Source organism: Poecilia reticulata, chromosome 8 (assembly GCF_904066995.2).
Source record: "Poecilia reticulata chromosome 8, P_reticulata-male-v2, whole genome shotgun sequence".
Classification (NCBI taxonomy): Eukaryota; Metazoa; Chordata; class Actinopteri; order Cyprinodontiformes; family Poeciliidae; genus Poecilia; species Poecilia reticulata.
In genome coordinates this window covers 17,711,817-17,734,292 of record NC_088837.1, presented here as the reverse complement: position 1 = coordinate 17,734,292, position 22,476 = coordinate 17,711,817, and the positions used below count along the sequence as shown (strand labels likewise).

The following is a 22,476-nucleotide window of genomic DNA, read 5'->3' as shown; positions in this document are numbered from 1 at the left end:
TGATTGACAGCGGTAAGACCTTATGGTTACCCATGACACAAATCTTCCATTTTTCTCCATTTGTGGTTAAGAGCTATCAGTGATCTGTTAGAATCAAAAATGACATTTTGTAAGTATTTCAAGTCCAATGGAATACAAATAATTGTTCTTTTTTTATTGCTTTACATTTGGGCATAATGTGATGTTTTAGCCTACTTCATTATGTTGTTATTGAATGTCTTGATTTATGATTGCTGGATGTGGCTGGGCTGATGAAGCTGAGCCAAAGAAAAATTGGTCACCTATGGTTAGATGCTTGGATATTGCTTCCCTTAATAAATAAGACACATATTTTCAAAACTTCACTTAGTATTTCTTCATCATTGTCTGGTATTGAAATATGTTTGATCTGAAACTGATCTGAAAGGGGGGTAAATATTATTTTTTAAATAACTTTGAATAGAACCAACAACAGCAATAATAATAATGATGATAATAAATGAACTACTACAACACTTTCCCTTGTTTTAGGACAGATTGAGCAATGATTGATATCTTTATTCATCCAAAGTTTTCTGTCTTTATGTTGTGTATCTAGTAAGTGTTTGTCCAAAAAGCTTATTTACTCATATTAGAGCAATTTCACAACGCCCCTCAAAGCTTTTACGGAAATGAACCGTCAGATCAGATAGATGAAGGGCTCCTCTTTACTTCACAGGCTGCACGTGTTTGAAATGCAAAGCTTAATTGTAAATTCATTAGTTTTACAGCTCTCTGAAATCATTTTAGAACATATCACTGCCTAGATCTGGGCTGGGAATTTCCCACACAATATACACGTGTAAACTTTCGATTTGGGAAACTTTTGATCCGCAATGTCACAGGAGTGGTGGAGCGATATTTTTGAATAAGAAAAAAGGCCATTGCATTGTTGAAATACCATAGTGTCAATCATTCTGTGCTTCTGCTATTATTATTCAAAGGTGGTGGAAACAGATGACCTTTCCTGGCCAACAGCTTAGTCTAGTTAAATTCAATTTAGTCCAAGAGGGTGAAAACAAGAAAGGAAAACATGGTAACCTTTACTTTGACATTGATTCTAACCTTGAACAATGGACCTTAAAGGACATGAAAGCCTCGACTTGTGCCAGGATCTGGGGCAAGAGAGCAACGCCTGCGCTCGTGTGCATGTAAACATGCATGTGTTGTGCACTGGCAGGAGTCTGACAAAGCGTTTTTGTCGGCTTCAAATGAGGATCTCTAGTCTTAAAAGCTCTTTTCTATCTTCACTGGCAAGGCCACAGAAGAATTTCTTATCTTCAGTCATTTCATTACAGACATGGCTGTTTGTTCTCACCATTCATCTTCAAATGCGTCCCTTCCATCTGTCTTCTTACCGCCTTTCCTCTTGAGGACTGAAACAAAGCTAATTGAAATAAATGAACTGGGGAGCAAATCAGACTTCATTACATCGATTGTGTGGGGTTTCTGATTGCAGCTTGTTGAGTGAATGTTCCAGAGCTCATTGGTAATGAAGAACTACACTGTCGCAACAAATTGCAAGCAGTCAGATTCTGACTGACTGGATGTTTTTTTTGTTTTCTTTTTCCCCCCAAACTTGCTCTGTGGTTATTTGATTAAAAAAAAGAAAAGAGAAGAAAATCTTGTAGTCTTATTTGCACATCAACTTTTGAAAAATACATTTTATTGCAGGCAACAGGCTGTTGGATAGAAAGTCCAAGGAAGAACTGTACAGTTTATAAATTTAATACAATGAACACTATACACAAGAGGGGCAGTGCTTGACAGGGTGAGGAGGGGGAAAACAACTGTACTGCACAAACGCCATCAAACAAACATAACAGCAGGATGGAATAGTATAATTACACATACTGTTTAAGCACTCTACTGTTTGAGTCAGAGGAGGTAGTTAAGCACTGAGAAATTTCACTTGCTTGAGATAAAATTGGCTATAAAAATGTAAGTCACAGGCATACTGTATGTCATTCCTACATGATCTCACTGCTCCGTTTGCCAATCCAAAAAACAATATTTAATCCAGAATGTAGAAACAGAGTCTTTGGCTCTTAAATACTATATGGGCATATACTAGAGTTTGGAGATGTAAAAAAAAAATTTGACTTTGATCAGCCATTAAAATTTTTCCACATATACTGTAACATGTATCCTGTACAATTACAAAGGGGAAAAATATAAGAAAGAATGTAAAATGGAAAAGCTGAGCTAACCTTGTTCCACACTATCAAGCGAATACTCAACTGAGCATTTGATTCAATTTCAGGAGTCAGACTTCGTGAGTTAATACTTATTATCAATTACAGTGAGTCTGACAAAAAATGAGAAACAGATCAAATGTTTGGAAAAGATTTTCTCTGCATTTGATTATTTTAATCCTTAAGTTAAAACTATAGTTGGCAAACAATTCTCAAAGGATCAAAGGGATGTTATTGTAAATGGTATCAATAAGGAGAAGTATGTAAAAAAATGTATTAACTATAATATTGCACAGTGAAGGTTAAAAATGAGGAAATATGGGTTGTGTTTTAGATGAGACAAGATTTCTTACTCCTCCAAATAAATATGATTAAAGACATTATTCTTTAAAACAAATGAAAGAAAAATTATGATCAGATGAAAAGTATAACTTGTTGTCTTTAGATAAATCTGAGTATTTTGCCAGAGTGGTTTGTTTCTGCTAGGTAGTTGTAGGTCGTTGAGAAAGAAGAGATGTCATTTTTTGGCATCACAATGAATGATGCCAAAAATTCTCTGGCATCACTCACTGTGATGCCAAAAATTGCCTAAGTCCCATTTTTAAAAAAAATAGGACTTAGGCAATTATGCTATTAGGCTGACGGATTGTAATGGACAATTGTAACCCATTGTCCATTACAATTGTCCATTGTAACAGATAATGGGTTTCATCCATTGTCTGTAATCCCTTACAGAGTGGTGGGGAGTTGGTGCCTGAGGTGGGGTCCATCCTGGGCAGGTCGCCAGTAAATCGCAGGACACACAGGACAACCATGCACTGCATGCAAATCTAAGGACAACTTATAAAACCTTGAAAGTCTTGTTTTTGGACTGTGGGAGGAAGCTGGAGAATCCATGCTTCCAGTTTAGACTAGGGACAACATGCAAACTCCAAGCAGAAAAACTGGGTTTAAAACAGGTTTTAAAAGATCTTAAAGAAATGAAATACAGGTTTTAAACCCAGGACCTTCTTGCTGCAATGTAACTGTGCTTCCAACTGCACTAATATGCAGCTCAGCATATATCCAAATGGTAAAGAAAAGAATGACAGTCATATGGAGAAAATGAAGCTGTGGATGTTCTCACCAGAATGTATAGAAAACTTTTGAGCATAAACATGTGGGGTGTCCTAAAGAGTGCTGCATACAAGAGATATCCTCACATTCTTAACCTACTCCTGCATATTTTGGGCCTGTGGCAGGAAGCCAGAGTGCATGGAGGGAACCCACACACGCATGACAAGAATATGCAAACTCCATTCAGAAAGGCCAGCAGTTTTTCTACTGCAAGGCAACAGTGCAAGCAGTTTTTCCATCGCTTATACAACCAGGTGTACTTTTATATTTTTCCCCTTCAGATAGATTTGTTTTTAAAATTCATAGCACAGGATAAATGTTACATTAGAAGGAAGTAGTTCATTTATAACAGTCTCATTTCTGACATCAAAAAACCTGATATTTCAAGGCAAATGTCAAATCTTTGCGAGCCATTGTCTGTTACCTTCACAGTGACAATTAAAATGTGGTAGTTTCCAAATCAGATCATGTTTTTATGTTCTATACGTTTTAGTTTAGAGAGATTGTTGTTTAAATATACTAGGTTTTGCTCTGGAAATCCCTGGAATATCAAAAATTGCCTTACGAGTGGATATTCCCCATAAGAGCAATCAACCATGTTGCCCCGAACTGTTCAGTCTCTCTTCGCTGGCTGTGTGAAAACGACACAATCAGCCAGGAGATGTGCAAATAAAACGGAAATCCGTAGTCCCAGCCCTGTTTGAGTGTCTTGTGCTGCTGAAGGAACAATAACCTCTCATTCTCCAGTCCTATAATCGTGCCCACAGAGACGCACAAACATTGTTACACAAAAATAACAGAATTATCTGTAGCACCACAGAAGAGCAAATTGTGCCTGAACAGCAATGCTGTCTGTCCAAAATTCAGCATGTGAACAAGAGAAAAGAAAGAAAAAAAAACTGAGTTAGGCAATGACAATTAAACAGGTTATGTAAGCAAAAGATGCATACAATGTTTCTTGGTGTATAGCTTTCCAGTTTAGACTAGAGAACATTATGCTCGTACATGCTCTTAGTTTGTCTGTTAATGTATTTTCATCCTCAGTGATTATTTATCTCTGCTAAATGAATGTTGCTCTGATGCAAACAAAACTCTGATCAGCAGAAACACGACAGACTCGAAACCCCCATTAGGAAGGCTATGGAGGGAAGCAGTCCATAAAGGAAAACAGCCTTATTCGGTCAAGTAAGTGTTGGGTTCAATAGCTCACTGCACCTAATGAATACACAACAAGGTAATTCACTGAGCAAACTGCAGTTAAGGGGTAAAAAGGACAATTTATCATCTCTGCACATAGAAATTTAATTACAGTGCTGGTGTGGAATTAATATGCTCTGCTGATTCACAACTGCTTTGCAATTGTCATTATTGAGAAATGCAAACATGCAGATGAGTATTGCAATTCAGATTTATTCAGTCTTGGATTTTGCAAGAAGCTAGCAGGCAGGCAGATCATTTATCTGAAAAATCCAAACCAACTGTCCCATGGTGCAACATCCTTGTTGTTTATGACTGCTACTGCTTCTGTTTTGTGCAGCAGAGTAGTCCTTCTAAATCCAGAGAGTCATTTATAGCCCACAAGAAAAGATCTTAAAGAAATTAAATATTTTAAATGCAATAATTCCCTTTTGTCCTCACTGCTGCATTTTTTTTTCTTGCTATTTTTCTTACTGTTAGAAATTCACAAAAATATTACAAAAAATGCTGATGAGTCTTAAATAATAAACCAGTATACCACAACGAAAAACTTGACACCGTGTGGCCAGCTCAGTTTTTTGTTGTTGTTGAAATCATGCTGTGAAGGTCTTCTGTGTTTGTGGCTGTCGATGGGTTTAGCCGTTGAAGCAGACTTGTCCAACTTGGAATCCAAACTTCTGGCTGTTGCTGCCAAAGTCTGCTGGAGCAACATCTATAACAGGGAGCAGCTCTGCAGAGGGGGAGACGATCTCTAAAATAGTCCTTTCCTGGCCTTTGCGAGACTGGAGAAGAAAAATGGAAATTATTAGCATCTGCTTGGGTTAATTTCACTAACCAGCCCCACCCCCGCCCCCCTTTAGCTTGAATCACTAATTAGGTTAGGGATTTGATGGTTACAAATGTATTCAATCCAGCTGACAACAGCAACACTGTCGACATGCACATTACTCTAATTAATGCTAATTCCACTTTGTGCAGCCTGTCTTTTTCTCCGACACGTGCCAGCACTGACCTGGCATCCATCGTGCACTGCTGCAATGAAGGGGCTCTTGGCTTGTGTCAGCTCCTCGCCGTTGCTGCCCCGGAAGCGGAGAGCATGCTGGTAGGAGCGGGAGGCGCTGTCAAACCAGCCAGCTGAATTCTGACAGGTGTAGGTGAAGCTCTGCCTGGCTGTGGCACTTAGCAGCTTAAGGAAGGTCAGCTGAACTACATGCACGAGGTTCCCGTCGCTGTCAATGTAGGAAAACTGAATGGCACACAGACACGAGCATTAGTGTGCTAAACTGGAGGACAAATGAAAAGTATGCTCGATCCATTTTAATAATAAAGCAGTACAAACAAACACAAAACAGCTTTTCTCTCGGAAATTAGATCACAAAAACCTCCAAGCAGCTGTTCGTGAGAAGCCGTGAACGCTCGTCAATGGGGAACAGCTGCGTATTCGTCTCAATTATTCTCACAGCTTTAAATCAAACGCGGCCCAAATACAACTGTTTCTAAAATGACTTGAAATTGTCAGAAGTTTGATGAAAGTTAATTACATTAAAAAAAAGACTTTGCTTTTAAAGTCAGGTGAATGTTTATCACTGAGAAAATGAAAATAGTATGTTACTCTTAATTTAACATTTTGTAGCAATCACTGTTAACCAGCAATCTCTGTCCTTCATAATGAGGCTTCTTTGTACCATCGAATTTATTATGCATTGGGGTCTGGAACGCTTGCCAATTACAGATTAAGCTTTTTTTTTTTTTTATTGTAGTTCAAGCAATTCTTTCCAATATTAATATTGTGTACACTTACACTTGCATGAATAAATTCCTGATATAATGTGCTGCTTTACTCTTGGAACACTAACATATATATCAATATTAGTTTATATATTTACAAAACTAATTTTACCTAATCAAAGGCATCCATTTTAAATGAATCCCTTCTCAACGTAAAATGAAGAACTGTCAATGAGCGGAAAATTAGTCTTCATAGGCCTTCACAATCATTCTTATGCATAGATATCAATTAAAAAGCCTCAGTTGATAACACTGTTATTATTATTTTCTTTTTAAGATGCCACATTTTTCAAAATTGATTACTGATTGATTTTGTTTGTGTAGTTATTTTACCTGTTTTCCCCTCCTGTATTGGCTAAACCAACTTCCTGGTTTCTCCTTGTTCCAGGAGGATAATTTAACCTGGGTACAGAAAGGTTTATTAAAGTTTTAGGATTTTTTTTTAGTGCAACATCACAAAAGCCTGGCTTTGAAAGAGACCGGAGGCTCACCGTCTCAATCTTTTTGTCAGGATAGAGACAGGTCTCTCCAAAGGCTGTAAAGTTACAGAAGACCTTAATGGAGTCTCGGTGACAGCCCTGATTAGGATCTATCCAGTACTCCCCTACAATGGCAAATTTGGAGACAATCACAAACAAAAACAAAAAAGTTAAATTTTTGAAGAAACGCTATTCTTCACATTCGTGTCAGATAAGACCCTTTATATTCTAACCATCTTTGTAGTTCGATTGAACCATCATGAGCTCTTTGCAGGTCCTGGCAGGGCTTTCAAATGTCCCCAGAGGTTTTCTCATGAGCTCCACATCATTCTTCATGGAAGAGAGGGTAGCAAAGACCTCTTCCATTCCCTCTACATCTTCCAGAGGCTGATCTCCCTGGAAGAATTCCTCCGTTTTGAAATGCACATCCTCCCCCGTCAACGGGGCTGCTCCTCCCGCCTCGTCTGAGTGCCTTCGTCTTTTCCTCCTCCCTTCCTGAATTGGCAATGGTTGAACAAATGTTGCAGGGGGTCCCTGATGGTTGGAAAAATAGTTTGTAAAAAAAAGTGGTGAAAGAGAACGTAAAAGGATGAAATCAGCAAGCCATGGAGTGGATCATCCAAAATACTCACTGGGGGTCCTGGAGGACCAGCAGGCCCTCGATCTCCTCTGGGACCAACAAAACCCTGAAATAAAGACAACAAGAGACTGGGTCGACTCACTTCACCCCGGGACTTTCTCACACCTTTTGTCTAAATCCCGAATTTATTCGGGCAGATACTGTATGGCTGCTGCTTATAGGATTTTCCAGCTGTGTGCATCAGTACTCAGTGGTCAAAGCCGTGACACACTCACTGTCAGGATACGGGGTTTTTTTTTGTCAACAATATCACACACACCAGACCCAAATCTTATTAAAAAGCTCTAATAAAAATAAAATAAAATCAAAGCTGTACAGTATGTTTTTTTTGTTCCAAAGATATACCGTAAACACAGAAGTGTACAGTGATTAGGAAAAATAGGACATTTAGGCCAACAAATCTACTTTCTCCTTTGTCCCCCGGCATATGGTCCCAGCAGCTGCTTTCTGAGAAGAGGTGTGATCGCATAAATAAGACAGATTACAATACTTACCATCTCCCCCTTAGATCCCTTCTCACCAGCTGCACCCTGCGAGTTGAGATAACGAATAACTAATCATTAAAAACAAGCACAGTTAAGAAAAATTTAAACTGTAAAGTTTTGACATATTGAATTATTCCAGTACTGCAAAATATCAACCTGACAGCTATTCTTTTTTCTACTTTTTACAGATTGTCAGAAATGTATGCAACAAAGAACCAAATCTGAGAGGTAATGTGAGTGTCCTTTTTGTTAGTATGTTTAGAAGCAGAATAATTATACATTCAGTTATGAAGGAGAGCAAGAACTTGTTCAAGTTAAGCCACTCACAGACAGTCCGGGTAAACCCGGGGGGCCGATTGGACCAGATGACCCGACCGCGCCCTAGGAGTAAAAACAATAATCTTTATTTGTTGGGAACTGGGTTCCCCTGGAGCATCATACTGTGACCGGTTACCACTTACCCCATCTCCTTTGGACCCTGGCAAACCTTGACTTCCTGGCAGGCCCCTGTCACCTTTCTCACCAGCCTCTCCAGGAGGGCCGATTAAACCAATCAACCCTCCGTGGCCCTGCAAGCAGTGACGGACTTTATCATCAATATCCTCTGGGATCCGATTAGAGAACACAGCTCCAACCACTAATAACTATGCACTTACTTTCTCTCCTTTTCTTCCGGGGTCTCCTTTTAATCCCGGTAATCCTGGCGGACCCTAAAATTGAACGTAGAGGGTTGGCCGGTTGAAACTGTGCTGCAAATTCCGTACGGCTTTATTTAACAATGATCATCGCAATGGAAAAATCTTCTGTCTCATTTCATAACATGTTCATTCCTCTTACTATTGGTCCGGGCGGTCCGGTCTGTCCTGGTGGTCCATTTAAACCTTGTTCGCCCTTTAAAACGGCAACATGGGGGTGAATGTGAGCATGGTGAGATAGAAATAGTGCAGCAATATTTTTGGCTTCTGCGGTCCAGTCATACTAACCGCAGGACCTGGAATGCCTCGAAGGCCTTCTGGACCGGGTCTTCCTGGATGGCCTTGGGGTCCCACTGGCCCCGTCTTTCCCACTGGACCCAGAGTTCCTGTGGCTCCCTGGGGAGCAAAAGCACAGACAGAAACAACAGAAAGCGATGAAGAAAGATTATAAATGAGAAGTGGAGCTCATAGTCAGAGCTTCACATTGTGTTCCTTACTTTGACTCCTTTCATGCCTTGTTTTCCCTCTTTTCCTGCTGCACCAACATGACCCTGGCGGAGATAATGAATGTGGTTGGGACAGTATTAGCTATGAATAAGCACATAACATGGCTTACAGACATATATAGGCTCACTAAATTAATCTCACCCTCCGACCAGGTGGCCCAGGAGGGCCAGGCTCTCCAGAGGCTCCTGGTGGTCCCTGCATGAAACGGTAGAAATCAAAACAGAAACATCTACTATACGTAGCGACAGTTGAAGGGAAAACGTTCCAATATTTTCAGACTTTAGAAATCTACTCCCGAAGCTGGCCCTGACGGGAGGCAGCGTTTTACACGAAACTGCAGGTGGAGTTTTATGATGTGAGCTGAACATTTCCTGTTGTTTGAATATTTCCAGCATTCGTTTCAGTCATCTCGCACTTTAAACTCATCTACAGTTCATGTGTTTTGGTGGCGTTCTTGTAATCACAACTTTACAGTTTACCATTTACTCATCATGACATTTAGAGTTTTGCAAATGCTTACATCCAAATGCATTCATACAATTAGCTATAACTATTTTTATTACATTTCAGGTTCAGGCAGTAAACACTGGTTAAGACTGGTTGTTTTTAGGGATTTAAAGTGGTAATTGTTTAAGTGTTTTGCAGTGATGATGTTGAGACAATCACAATCTCTTCTGTTTGTTCACCATTAAACAACTCTTAGTTAGAAAGAAACGATGCATGCAGTCAGATGTATTTATAGATGTTAGTGCTTTTTTGTGATATGTGGCAGAGGCTTTAATAAAAAATGTATTAATGTCACAAACGCTCTCTGACTTTTTAGTGACTTTAATTCTGCTTCGTAGAGTAAACACTGTGAGATAATCACAAATTATGGCTGCAAAACAACCGATTGTAATCCCAGCTGCAGTTCTAACTCTGCTCTCAAAACAAGATAATACAAAAGTCTGTGTTGGAAGTAACTTTGTACTTTCCATAAAGTCTGAAGTGTCTTTACATGAGTTGAAAAGCGTAATTGTTGCTATGGAGAGTCAGAGAAAGAGAGAAAAAAAAAAGTTTTGCGTTTGAAAATCGTGGCTTTTATTTTAATGATGGGAGCCTCTCCCACACACTCAGTAGCACTCTAACACTAGGAGGGGTGGCCATCTCACTGTCAGCATGCATAATTTAAAGAATTGGCTCAGTTTTGGATCGTACAGTGGGAAAAAAGAAAAATAAAAAATCAGCCTGGGAAAGAAGAAATTAAGTTCCACGAGAAAAGTGTTCCAGGTTACATAGTTGAAATTTACCTCTAGACTTCTAAGAGGTTTAATAGAGGAACAATAAAAATATTCCTAAAAATTACTCCTTACCGTTTTTCCAATTTCCCCATTGTCCCCTTTAGGTCCCGGTGAACCATCAACCCCCTGAAAGACAAAAATACTAGAATTACATCAGCATCAATAATAGAATTCATAACATTATCAACAGAATAACTAAAACAATAACTCTTACATTGACTCCTGGTTCACCTGGTGGGCCAGAATCTCCAGGAAACCCAAGAGGACCCTAAGAGCAAAAAAAAAAAAAGTTGGATTGAAAACGTCTTGACTCACATTTTGGCTGGTTTTAACAGCTGTGAGGAAATGATGCATCCGCTCACCAGGTTGCCTTTAGGTCCGTCCTCTCCAGGGGTTCCTCTGGTTCCTGGAGGCCCTGCTGCACCGGAAGGACCAGCATCTCCCTTCTCACCAGCATTTCCCTTAACGCCCTGCAAAGAAAATCATTACAACGTTGAAAATAGTTTTGAAAAATCTAAATTGAATTAAAGTTTTAGCTTCTGAGCAATGAAACAAAAACAGAGAAAATAAAAGCAAAAAGTGACTCACTGGAGGGCCCGGCTCCCCAACCAGCCCTGGGTCGCCTGCTTCCCCATCCTCACCCTGACGGAGGAAGAGCATTTAACCACAAAACATAGGTTACAGTATGTAGAAAAAAAAAAGAACACAGGGGTTTGCTGACCTTCTCTCCAACAAGACCTGGTTGACCGACTCCTCCAGGCAAGCCAGGTGGGCCCTGCGTGTCATGAAAAAGGAAAGCTTGAACTAAAACAGGGGTGGGTTTTAAATATTCATTTGATTTCTGAAAATGTGATTCCGCTGTATTTTTTTTTTCTTTGCTTGTCAGCATCTTTGCTCTCACAATGCAGAAACTGGAACAGAAAGAAAAAAAAAAGACAACACGCAAAGAAAGTAAAGAAAGGCAGTTGCCGCTTTAGCATTTTCTGCGAATAATGTTTAAATCATAAAAGTTTCTAGTCACTTTCTATTCTTGATTTTTTTTTTTTTTTTAGTTTTTTTTTAGTTTTGTTTTTGCATGTACATGCATGACTGAGTGAAGTTTCTGTCAGGCAGAGGCAACCATGCAGAGCCACTGAACCCCTGCTGCCACCGGCTTTTCTTAAATCTATCTCTATCTCGTTCTTTCCTATCTTTTCTGTATCAATCTATTTATAGATGAACCATCTCTGGAGTGCCGCATGTCCATGTTCCTTGTGATAAAGCACTAGCGTGAGTCTCACAGCTCTCTGCAGCTGACTGCTGAATAATTGAGCAATATAAGAGACTGCAGAGGGACAGCCTTTACTAGAGGTAAATATAACTGCCTCTCCAGGATAATAGCCTAATGCCTCTTAATGATTCATGGAGGCGTGAATATAACTATCACAGAGATAACATTCTAATACTTTTTAATCATTAAACTTTCAAAGGCCGTGGAAAGCATGTCTAAAGACGTGCTCAGAAGAGATGAAAGGATGAAAATAAGCGCAACTGCATTGACATTATGATAATACAGCCTTTTGAACGAGGCCGTTGTTTGTCAGAACAGGATCTCAAAAACAATTTCCGTAAGGTTTCTAACACAAAAAAGTTTTAAAATACTGCGCCATCTTATAACATTTTTACACGGCAAATTAAAAAGGACAAGTTCATGTTTTCAAACCCCACAGAGTTGTGTTTTAAAACGAATGCAAAACCCAAATATGACAAATTATGCAAAAACATGCACATTCATGTATCATGAAACAGGCCAGCTTGAATATACAGTGATGTTGATTATGTTGATTATGTGATTGCATTACCTAATGAAACGGAGCTTTTTGTTGCATTTACTGATTCATCTAATTGAATACAAATTATCTACATATGCTCCACTTGGATGTTTTCATGGATGTTATAAAGGGGAAAAAAAAACATTTTACCAGCAAGGAAGAAAAAGCATGCTAATATGAACTAAAATAAACCTGAGAAGAACAATGTTCTTTTCAGTGCGTGTTGTTTCTGTGGAATCTAGCAAATGGCCTAAATTTAATGTAGATACGTTTTTCTTAGAAACGATACCTCAGCTCCAGAGGGCCCCTGAGGGCCTCTTGGGCCATGCTGTCCTGGAGGCCCCTGAAAAGAAAGAAAGGAAACATTTTCATGTAGATCACATAAAACATTCAGCGTTACAAAGTGAATGTGAGCTGGTGCCTCCTAAATTAAATAAGAGTTAGATGTCAGCCATCGCTAGATTGCTTATGCAATGGCCCTAGTATCTCTGATTATTATTGTACTGACATGATGAAGACGTCCAGACAGGTCATTACCCTCAAAATGACAAAAGCTCCGACTCTTTCCCATTTCGCCTCCCACTGCCTCTCTCTTATTCTCACTTATTAATAAGAAACCTCTCGCCCGCAATATGCTCGGGCATATTCTCTCAGCCAGGGAGAGCATGTGATTTGACTTGTCTGTGCAGCTTAAGAGAGCACCAAGCAATTAATCTTAACAGTCCTTGGCTTCGGTTTTAGTTGAGTTGATGTTGAGCTGTGCTCTGAATCACTCTCAAGTCTTAGAGGGAACCTTGTGTTGTAAAGACTCTGAAACAGAGAGACAGACAATCTGCCCAGGGAGAGACCGTGTGGGACTGAAGGAAACACATATCCTTCTGGCACAGAAACATTTCAGCGTTATGGGGAGAACTCTGTGATCCGCAACAGTGACACATGAATAAAACTTCCCCACTGAGTCCTCAGCATCTCCCCTCTCTCCCATCTCTCACTCTCTCTCTTGTTTTGGTTCCATTTTAATGCATTCCCTCCCTAATCTGACTGCGGAGAAGGCAAGCTATAGAGAATCTTGTTGAGCGTGTGTTCATGGCTGACAGCGTTGCAAGATGACTGTCACAAAGGAGGATGCTCATTAGACGGCCAAGGCTGAGGCTAATCTGATTAGCAGCTGTCACACTGTCTTCCTGCTCACAATGAGTGCCCCGCCTCTTCCTTCCACTCCAATGCTCCTTTCTGTCACTACTTTTCTCTTTTATGCTTTTCCTTTTGCACGCTGAGCCACCATGTTCACTCTTTGGCTCATCTTTTTTCCAAGTGAAGTGGTGGACCTTTGCTGTTGAAAAACACACTGATTCAAACTGTAAATGTAAAGCTAAAACTTTCAAGTAAACCATTACTATTCTGATATTTTTTACGGAATATAACCAGCGCTGAGATACGACAAATAAATTGTAAAAGACGCAAAACTAGTCAGAGAAAAACAGAGTTTTAATGACTATTGCTCTTAGTTAAGAATCATTTATTTGTTAACGGTCCTGTTGGGCAGTGATTGTGATAAATCCCTGCTCCAGTCTCTCCATTTGTCTCTGCGCACGATGGCGTCCTGGTTTAGATTACAGCAATTATTACCGGAAGCTGAGGCATAATTAGCATTATTAGTTACACCTATGTTTATTTCTGTAACAGAAAAATCTAATTATCTTCTCTCACAAAGGCGTTTTCCAAAGGAAAACACAAATTTAGATGGAACGCACCACATTACCAAAGCTATTGGACTGGAGAAGAAGCTCAAAGTATAAAAGCTTGAGGCAAAGAGTATACATTTCCTCCTAATTTCTGTGCAGTTGCCTCAGTTTACCGATCGAAATCTAAAGCCCAGTTAAACGCATCTTTAAATATGTCTGAAAAGTAGCTTGAAAATAATGAGACTTGGCAAAAACTCATTCCCACAGTTAGAAGCCACTTGGGATTGGAGGAAGCCGATGTTAATGACAGTCATCAGAGTTTGACACCCGGCAACACAAACAGCACAGCTGTTCCTAATTAACTTAATGGCCGTAACTAATCAAAGTTTAATAAGATTAGGTGGATTGGCCAGGTACTACATGTTGAAACTGGCTTCACAATTATAAAACCTTGTGCTGCATGTAAGGAGGAGTGTCATGATTTGCAACGTAGTTGGAGACAAATGAAACAAGATGACCTTGGATATTCAGGAAAACCCAAAAAGGGGTGAAGTAGAGTGACAAGAGGCAAACAAGAACATCAGGGATGACTGGTATGACTGCCAATGAAAAGAGAGAAGAACTGGTGAATATCTGAAAAGATACTAACATTAGACAACAGAAATCTGACAGAAAGCTAAGCAGCAAAACTTTATCCAAAGGTGATTCCTGGATATCTGGGAGGAAAGAAAATGTCTTGGAGTAAAAAAAAAAAAAAAAAAAATAGACAAAAAAATGTAAAACTGAGCAGGGGCAGTAGGACTAGAACAGGGGTCAGAAATCATCCAAAACAACTAAGTCAGTGGTGGGGGATCTAAAGGTGACAGTAGCCAACGAAGGGTCTCTGGGGAATAAAATGGAACTGATCAGGTCCAACAGAAAGACTCTGAGCAGCATAGATATGATGCAACCAAACCACAAACATAACCTAGCAAAATACTAAACTGACAGCTATAGAAACTCATCCCTTTGTGGCTTAGTGAGGTCATTTCTGGGTTCTTCAGGAAGGTGGTTTATGTTCATGCTGGAAGCCCCATATCCTGTGGGACAGTGTTTTTAAGAAACAAAGTAAACACATTTGTGCTTTGCCTGAATATAGCTTACTATTACTCTCGCCATGAGTCCTGACATCCCAGTATTACCAAAACTATTCCAAGCTCACTGGTGTGAAGCGAAGGGAAAACAAAGCTGAGTATTAGTATTTGAACACAGTGGAACCTCCGCATACAAATTTGATTCATTCAAGGAGGTAACGTTGTTTCTTGGAAATTTGCATGGGCACCAGTTCCCCCATTAGAAATAAACAAATGTAAATGAGTAACTCCAATCCCCTCCCTGGCCCACTAACAAATTTGTGCAACACTACATATAAAAATAAATATAACAAAGTAGAATCAGTAATCTTGTACGAGAGGTATAATAACAGTACTAAAAACAATGTATGGTGACACCTCAGAGAAACACATATTGAAAACAGAAAACAGTTTCGGTGGGACAGCCATAGGTTTGAGTTATGGCTAAAATGGTAAGAACACCTGACAGAAGGGGGATCATTTTTTTATGCCTTTATATGATGACACGTTATATGATTTTAAAAAAATCACAGCGCCTTTACCTGAGTATATGATATAAATTACATACATAAATTATAATCGCTTTTTTCACACGACACGATGGAAGACGCTGGAATGCAGACCTAGTTGTTGCAGAACAATCGCATCAGACAAATGCAACAGACAATTAATAAATGAGGACTAAGTTATTAGAGTTTAATGTTGATCGAGGATGAGGAACAGAATGAAAAGTAGGCAGCAAAGACGTGAAGAAAAATCTACAAACTCCCCAGAAAATATCTGGAACTGCTTGATATTTTTCACAAGACATCTTTAGTCATTGAAGCGTCAAATCAATTGTCAATGGTGTCACAGTGAAGGACTGTTGATTCCAGCTCAAGGCCATAGATTTTAGGTTATTGGCTGCTAAACTCACCATTGAACCAACATGCCCACTCTCTCCTTTCTCCCCTGAGGGTCCTGGCATTCCCTACAAGCAAGAAAGTGAGATAAATTTTAACTGTTAATTCACAACGGATGTGAAGCTTTAAGCTATCTGACTGAAATAATTATCTTTACCTGTAATCCGGAGGGGCCAGGCGGTCCTTTAAAGCCCCTAGATCCTTCATCCCCTTTTGGTCCATTCAGGCCCATTTGACCTCGAGGGCCTGGCTCACCATCTGTCCCCTGAAATAACCAGAAATGGTTAGCAAACCAGAAAAAAAAAAACACTCATTTATGATTTAGAAATGATTCATACAGATGGTCCTGGTTGGCCCACTGGTCCTTGAATGCCAACAGGTCCCGGAGGTCCCTGAAATTAAATTCAACCCACATTTACCATTTGCAGCACAGGGTGAGTTATCATTGAGATTCATGGTTAAGATGTCGAGAGGTGGAAATCTAGGCTTTATCAAAACATCAGCTTAGCATCCATAAAATTAAAGGTATTATTATTTCATGTAAATCTAACTTACAGATTCTCCTTTGTCTCCTTTGCTGCCCTTTTGGCCTGGTCCGCCAGTCTCGCCCTGCAGATTTAAATGTATAGAACAACTCATAAATAACTAAGTCAGAAAATCTGCTTGAACTATACAGTAGAGCTGCAGTCTAGACTTACTGTCTAATACAACTACCTTGTCTCCGTCCTCCCCTGGAGGTCCAGGAGGTCCTGCAACCCCTGGCAACCCTGCAGGTCCCGACTCCCCATCGCGCCCAGCAGGCCCAATGGTTCCCTTCTCTCCCTAATGAACAGATAGGAACACAGAACACATCTAGCAATTGCACAAGTGGTACCCATTGCTCTCATATCATAGAGTGACATTTTGATTAATGTGTCACACCATGCAGGAAAATCACTACCAAGATTGCGTTTGCATTTTGTCCCTCAAACTGTCTTCCCTCGCTTTTCTCATAATGACACTTTCAAAACATTTTTATACCTAGTGGTAGGAGGTGAGGGTGAACTGAGGAAAAAAAAAAAACAGCAATTTTCCCAGCTCTTACTGGCATGCCTTTCTCTCCACTTGGCCCAGCAGGGCCCACACCGCCTGCTCGTCCTGGTGGGCCAATTGCTCCAGCAGGCCCAGCGGGACCCCTCTCTCCAGCAGCACCCTGAAAATAAAACGAGCTGAGATGAGCTGAAGTGAGAATGTCACATGAATCACTGTTTTATTTAATGCAGTGGCCACGATCAATGGTCACCATAGGAACAGTCTGCTGTTTTATGAGTCTTACAGTTCTATATTACATCAACACAGGTCAGGAAATGGCATGAAAGGCAATTTCCTCAAATTAAACTTACAGTAAGCCCTGCAACACCAGGTAGACCCTCTCCACCTTTGAGACCAGCAGAGCCCTGCGAAAAAAAAATAAAAATTCATCATCACAATCAAGGAACGAGTACCTTGTACCATTCAATGAGTTAGTAATTACTTTAGCCTTTTATATATATATATATATATATATATATATTTCTCTAATACTCCACCTGTAATCCAAATCAAAGAGACACATTTCTGTTAAAAGTCAGATCAGGCGAAGACATGAGATGTTTGAATGTTTGTGTTACCATAGCACCGGGGGTCCCTCTGCTTCCTCTGAAGCCTTTCAGTCCAGGAGGGCCACTCTTTCCTGGGATTCCCGCTGGACCTGGATCTCCCTAATACCAACACACGACCACCCCTGGGGTTAGATACATGGCAAGTAGCCAGCAGACACAAGCTGTCAAAAAATCACACAAGTCATATTGAGAAAGTGTATCTGTCTTTCGTGATTCAAAATACGCTTAACGCTTCGAGCTTCCCTCTGTAAAATTATCACTTAATTAGAAGTCAGGATTAGACTGAGAGGATAAGATATTCAAACAGAGCTAAAGAGAGTCCTTGGGCTTTATCTAATCGTATTATTCATGATAGTAGGTGACCTGTCAATGTGATGAATAGCACTCACCTTGGCCCCCTCCTTTCCAGCAGTTCCTGGTAAACCATGCTCACCTGGTGGTCCTGGTGAACCTGGATGGCCTCTATCTCCAGCTGGCCCTGTCTCGCCAGACTTCCCCTGAAGATAAAACAAGCTATGTAACAGCTAATCAAAAACACCTTGTTTAAACAACAGCTTACTATAAAAGTCAACATCTGCAAAAGGCTATAGATAAATCTGCTTACCTGTGGCCCAACGACTCCTGGGGGGCCAGGAGGCCCAGTCTTGCCTTGAAAGCCCTGAAGAAAAACATTAAGTTTGTTAGTCTGAACTTCAGTTAAGTTTAATCAAAGTACTTTCCAGAGTTGAGGGCTTGTTTTATTAGAATCAATAGATCATGTTTAATCTCAGCAGAATCTACTCAGTGAATGCACTCTTAACATTTTTAATCCTCTCTTTGGGGCGTTTTTTTTTTTTTTAGATAGAAGCATGACTCACTGCTTCTCCTCTCTGACCTGGATGACCCGGTAATCCATCCTTTCCTGGTAGACCCTGAAAACAAAGATTTTTGTCTTTTTTACTAACCTAACTGAAATACCCTGGAATGGTTTAGGTGAAAAGTACACATAGAAAATGAGTAACAAATCAAATCACACGACAAACGCTTAACCCACTCACATTGGGTCCTTTAGGTCCCGTTTCTCCGTTTTGACCCTGTGGCCCTTGAGGACCCTAAAACAAGAACACAGTTTGTCAAACTCCCTTTCCAAAAATATCAGCCTACAGATTATTTGCAGTCAGTTTCATCCAATAAATAAATCTTCACCTGTTCTCCGGGAGATCCTGGAGGACCGTCTTGTCCAGCAGATCCCTTCCAGGAGGAAAAAGCAAAACATAAGACAGAAATTCAGTTTAACGTCATTCGCTTAAATATTTCTTTTTCTGTTTAACTCTCCTATGTGAGAACGTAGACTGAAGCACCCCCTGCCAGACAACATGTTTTCACTATGCCAGATGGCCTGTCATCTAGAAGTGAAAAGCAACAACCCGCTCCATCACGGTCGACGCATTCATCCATACTTTATGAGGCAGCCAGGTGTGTTTATGTATGTATAACTGCAAGTGCATGTCTGCGTTTGTATGCCACGAAGCTCACCTTTTCTCCAGGCTTTCCAGTCGGCCCCTTTGCTCCTCTTCCCCCCCGGGATCCCTTTGGAAAACAAGCATCTGTCTTATTAGTGCATGTATGTCTAGAGGTGGAAGATAAATATCTAATTATCTGAAAACCAAAAAGAGATCTGCTGGTTCAAGTCACTACCACAACGTGTAATTACCCTGTGGCACCTACTTAGACATAAACATTGTACGCATACTTAGCGTTCTTACATTAGGACCTCTTTGACCCCCAGAACCCGACTGACCGGCAGGACCCTGCATTGCAAAGGTCAACAGTTATTTATCACTTACATGATTATTTATCAGCAACATGGAGCTGCATGCGATGTGATATTGACTAAAATGCTGGGGTAATATTTACCCTTCTTCCTTTTTCTCCGAGGGATCCGGTCACACCAGGGAAGCCAAGTGATCCCTGAAGACACAAGTGGAAGTTAATCAGCCTTAGCGCTCCATTTATCATACGTCATCCCCAATGTCTCATTAACTTATAATTAACCACTGTATCAAATTAAAGCAAATCTAATCCATGAGCCCAACACAGCCTTAAATACATCATTCATCAACATGTAATGAATAGATGTCACTAATGAACTATAAATAAAATAGTCTTTCTGAATATGCCATTTATCATACTTTATTTTTAATAAGACAGGAAACAGACTAGCAAAGGCACATATCTATAGCAGCCTAAAGCTCTGATAGAGGGACTGAGAGTGCATTGACTGATGGTAATAGCTCCTTAATGTAAAATCACCTTAGGACCTTGTCGTCCGGGGTAACCGGGCAGACCAGGCACCCCAAGTTTACCCTGGAAAGAGAGAAAGACATGAGATAAACACGAGGAGTGAAAAAAAGGTTTGTTCAGCACTTTTCTCACAGCAAAGGACGACAAAAATGGCACTCTCCAATCTAAATATTTAGAAGGGGTGTCAGTAGAAGGAAATAATTTACAGATTTTTGCAGTGCCATAATCTCACAATGGACATTTGAAATAAAATTACTTATGGAATAAACATATTTCTGACAAAATCTCAAAACGACACCTTTTAACACCTCTAACCCTGAACCCACCAGATACGTTTTGGAATCCAATCTGATGGAAAATAGGGTCAGATGGCATACGCAGCAATTAGACCATGTTAAAGTCAACGAGGCGTAGCAGAGCGGTCACGATTCACTGCGTCTCTGACTGTCTGACCAAGAAGAACCGGAGGTGCATTTTGTTTGGAGCAGTGCAGCGATGGGAATGAGACAGGAAGTGAGCCACAGTGGCAAAGTAAAACATGTCCGCTTTGGGGAAAACATAAACTAAAATATTTTCCTCACAAAAAAAGTAAGACCTCAGAAGTACAGAAAAAAAATGAAAGAGTGAAACAGCAATCAGCTACAGCTTTCTGTTTACTGCTGGACCAGCTTCTGTTTACGCTGGTGGGATTTCTGGTATTTACTGTTGCACGAATACTGTATAGTGGCGCATTGATGGATTGTCAAGTAGGAGCCTTCAATGTAATGCCTACATGTCAGGCGGGAAATCAGAAAAAAATCATGATCCGATTTTTCTGAATAGACCATGAAAAATCGGACACCAGCTGTGTATCTTTGGCTTTACACTGCATGCGTCTCCACTCTGCACCAGTCTACTGTGACCTTCAGAAGTGCTCTGAGAAGCATATGTGGAAAATGTGAAAACCAGAAAATGACTGGTCACTAATGTGTGACAAACACTGGGCAAGGATGGAGAAATTCTTCAGCTGGTGTCTTTTGAAAGAGAGAGAAATTTGGATCTCATCAGCTTAGATGCGATAAGAACAATCAGAAAAAAAAACAAACTGAATAGTGCTATCAAGAGGAAGAATGTGAAAAGAAGATAATAATGGGGCCAGAATCGAGCCTTGTTGAACTCCACAGTTCAGGGTAGAGGTGTCCAAGGAGCAGTGCACAACAATCGGTCTAGCAGAAATGTAAAAAAAACAAACAACAAAAAACACATACCTTCTCCCCTGCTATGCCAGGCGTTCCCACATCTCCGACAGGTCCAGACTGGCCTTTTGGTCCTTCTGGTCCATCTTCTCCACGAGGACCAGGAGCACCATTATCCCCCTAAAGTCCAAATATGTGAGGAAGAATGAGGGATAATTCTTGTCTCTGCAAGTAGCTGCTGAAAAGTCGCAATGAGTGTTGCAATTAGATGGGATTCTCACCCTGTCTCCTTTAATACCCATGTCACCCTTTGCTCCTGGAAAGCCATCTTCTCCCTAACATTCATCAAGGAGAGGTGACAAGTAGTGACAGCGTTTACATCTCATCATTGCAATACAGTTTGAGAAGTCGGCCACAATTTACAGTCAAAAAAAAAATTATTGAATGTTCTCACTTTTTCTCCCTTACTCCCCTTCAGACCTCTAACCCCATCTGCTCCCTGGGGAAAACAACAAGGAATATAATTATAACAAGACAAGAATCACAATCAAATTCTGAAGAATATACATACTATCGACCTAATTTGGGATCTTGGTTTAATTTTTATTTGAATAATATACTCAGTCTAAGACATTTAATTATTAAGAATTAATCTGTTGATTTTCTCTTGATATGACAGTGTTGCTTTTTTTAATCTCAATGATCTCTTATATTTATCACAGCCATTCTACAGCAAAGTACAGCAAGCCCTAAAGACAGTTGAGCCAAACTGTTGTTTACAATTCACACAATCAAACAGTAAGAAGAAATTAATTTCATTTGCTCAAAATAGACTCGTGACATCTCAGCCCTGCTCGTTTCTCCTAAACATCCAGTGCTCTCCGCTCTGTTGATAGAAGTCCCTTGAGAACTGAGGAACTCTTCCTCCACCAGTCAGCTGTCACTTATTGACACTAACAGCTTGTCCATCAATGGCAGACATGTGGACAGAAGAAACAGCAGAGGGAGTAAACATATCAGTGAACATCAGAGATCATGGACAATTTATGCCTTACCTTGACTCCACGGCTGCCTGGGTAGCCAACAGGTCCCTGGGAGCCAGGTAAACCCTACATACAAAAAAAAAATCCCTTTTTTTTTTTAAATAAAAAATGAAATGGTGTTTTAATGTCACCATGTTCCATCTTTTAAGGTCAGAGAAATTGCAAATGTTTCTGAGTGCACAGCACTGCCTCTAATGGGCTAATACTTTAATAAAGATGATGACATTACTGGAAGAGAGTGGTCGGAATGACACGCCTCATTGTGACTGAATGCACCGTTACAGCAGACCGGAAAAAATGAATGATTTGGTCGCTTTAAAATCTCCCTACAGCACCACGGCAGATGAGCCTCAGACATGCAGTTACCCACTTGAACGCCTTTTTCTCCTGGGGGTCCCTCTCTTCCCGGGTGACCCTAAAGCAGA

The 22,476-nt window shown here is 40.3% G+C and overlaps 1 protein-coding gene and 1 long non-coding RNA gene across 15 annotated transcripts in view; one reads left to right on the top strand and one right to left on the bottom strand.

The window, feature by feature from the left end:
- The window catches only part of LOC103468740 (uncharacterized), a 138,304-nt gene that overhangs the window by 95,349 nt on the left and 20,479 nt on the right, over positions 1–22,476 (top strand). For 6 of the 9 annotated variants that reach the window (XR_014088685.1, XR_014088681.1, XR_014088684.1 and 3 more), the window contains 4 exons: positions 4,431–4,514; positions 5,505–5,674; positions 8,107–8,146; positions 18,874–19,005. This is a non-coding gene — a long non-coding RNA (uncharacterized LOC103468740). Of the gene's footprint in view, positions 1–4,430; positions 4,515–5,504; positions 5,675–8,106; positions 8,147–18,873; positions 19,006–21,730; positions 21,807–21,904; positions 21,994–22,476 lie in introns of those variants that run through there. The other 3 variants (XR_014088686.1, XR_014088682.1, XR_534249.3) reach the window with 2 other exon arrangements.
- The window catches only part of col5a3a (collagen, type V, alpha 3a), a 53,139-nt gene continuing 32,327 nt past the window's right edge, over positions 1,665–22,476 (bottom strand). For all 6 annotated transcript variants that reach the window (XM_081610108.1, XM_081610110.1, XM_081610106.1 and 3 more), the window contains 42 exons: positions 22,422–22,466; positions 22,064–22,117; positions 21,463–21,507; positions 21,290–21,343; positions 21,081–21,188; positions 19,843–19,896; positions 19,447–19,500; positions 19,296–19,340; positions 19,066–19,119; positions 18,736–18,780; positions 18,588–18,641; positions 18,408–18,461; positions 18,155–18,208; positions 17,940–18,047; positions 17,560–17,649; positions 17,293–17,346; positions 16,995–17,102; positions 16,625–16,732; positions 16,466–16,519; positions 16,249–16,302; positions 16,068–16,175; positions 15,925–15,978; positions 12,501–12,554; positions 11,122–11,175; positions 10,989–11,042; positions 10,763–10,870; positions 10,615–10,668; positions 10,473–10,526; positions 9,262–9,315; positions 9,111–9,164; positions 8,902–9,009; positions 8,756–8,809; positions 8,575–8,628; positions 8,380–8,487; positions 8,246–8,299; positions 7,928–7,963; positions 7,426–7,479; positions 7,027–7,327; positions 6,806–6,918; positions 6,648–6,716; positions 5,539–5,772; positions 1,665–5,308 (listed from right to left, as the gene is read on the bottom strand). In XM_081610108.1, coding sequence (XP_081466234.1) covers positions 5,162–5,308; positions 5,539–5,772; positions 6,648–6,716; positions 6,806–6,918; positions 7,027–7,327; positions 7,426–7,479; positions 7,928–7,963; positions 8,246–8,299; positions 8,380–8,487; positions 8,575–8,628; positions 8,756–8,809; positions 8,902–9,009; positions 9,111–9,164; positions 9,262–9,315; positions 10,473–10,526; positions 10,615–10,668; positions 10,763–10,870; positions 10,989–11,042; positions 11,122–11,175; positions 12,501–12,554; positions 15,925–15,978; positions 16,068–16,175; positions 16,249–16,302; positions 16,466–16,519; positions 16,625–16,732; positions 16,995–17,102; positions 17,293–17,346; positions 17,560–17,649; positions 17,940–18,047; positions 18,155–18,208; positions 18,408–18,461; positions 18,588–18,641; positions 18,736–18,780; positions 19,066–19,119; positions 19,296–19,340; positions 19,447–19,500; positions 19,843–19,896; positions 21,081–21,188; positions 21,290–21,343; positions 21,463–21,507; positions 22,064–22,117; positions 22,422–22,466 — 3,276 coding nt within the window. In that variant the 3' untranslated portion in view covers positions 1,665–5,161. The remainder of the gene's footprint in view (positions 5,309–5,538; positions 5,773–6,647; positions 6,717–6,805; positions 6,919–7,026; positions 7,328–7,425; positions 7,480–7,927; positions 7,964–8,245; positions 8,300–8,379; positions 8,488–8,574; positions 8,629–8,755; positions 8,810–8,901; positions 9,010–9,110; positions 9,165–9,261; positions 9,316–10,472; positions 10,527–10,614; positions 10,669–10,762; positions 10,871–10,988; positions 11,043–11,121; positions 11,176–12,500; positions 12,555–15,924; positions 15,979–16,067; positions 16,176–16,248; positions 16,303–16,465; positions 16,520–16,624; positions 16,733–16,994; positions 17,103–17,292; positions 17,347–17,559; positions 17,650–17,939; positions 18,048–18,154; positions 18,209–18,407; positions 18,462–18,587; positions 18,642–18,735; positions 18,781–19,065; positions 19,120–19,295; positions 19,341–19,446; positions 19,501–19,842; positions 19,897–21,080; positions 21,189–21,289; positions 21,344–21,462; positions 21,508–22,063; positions 22,118–22,421; positions 22,467–22,476) is intronic.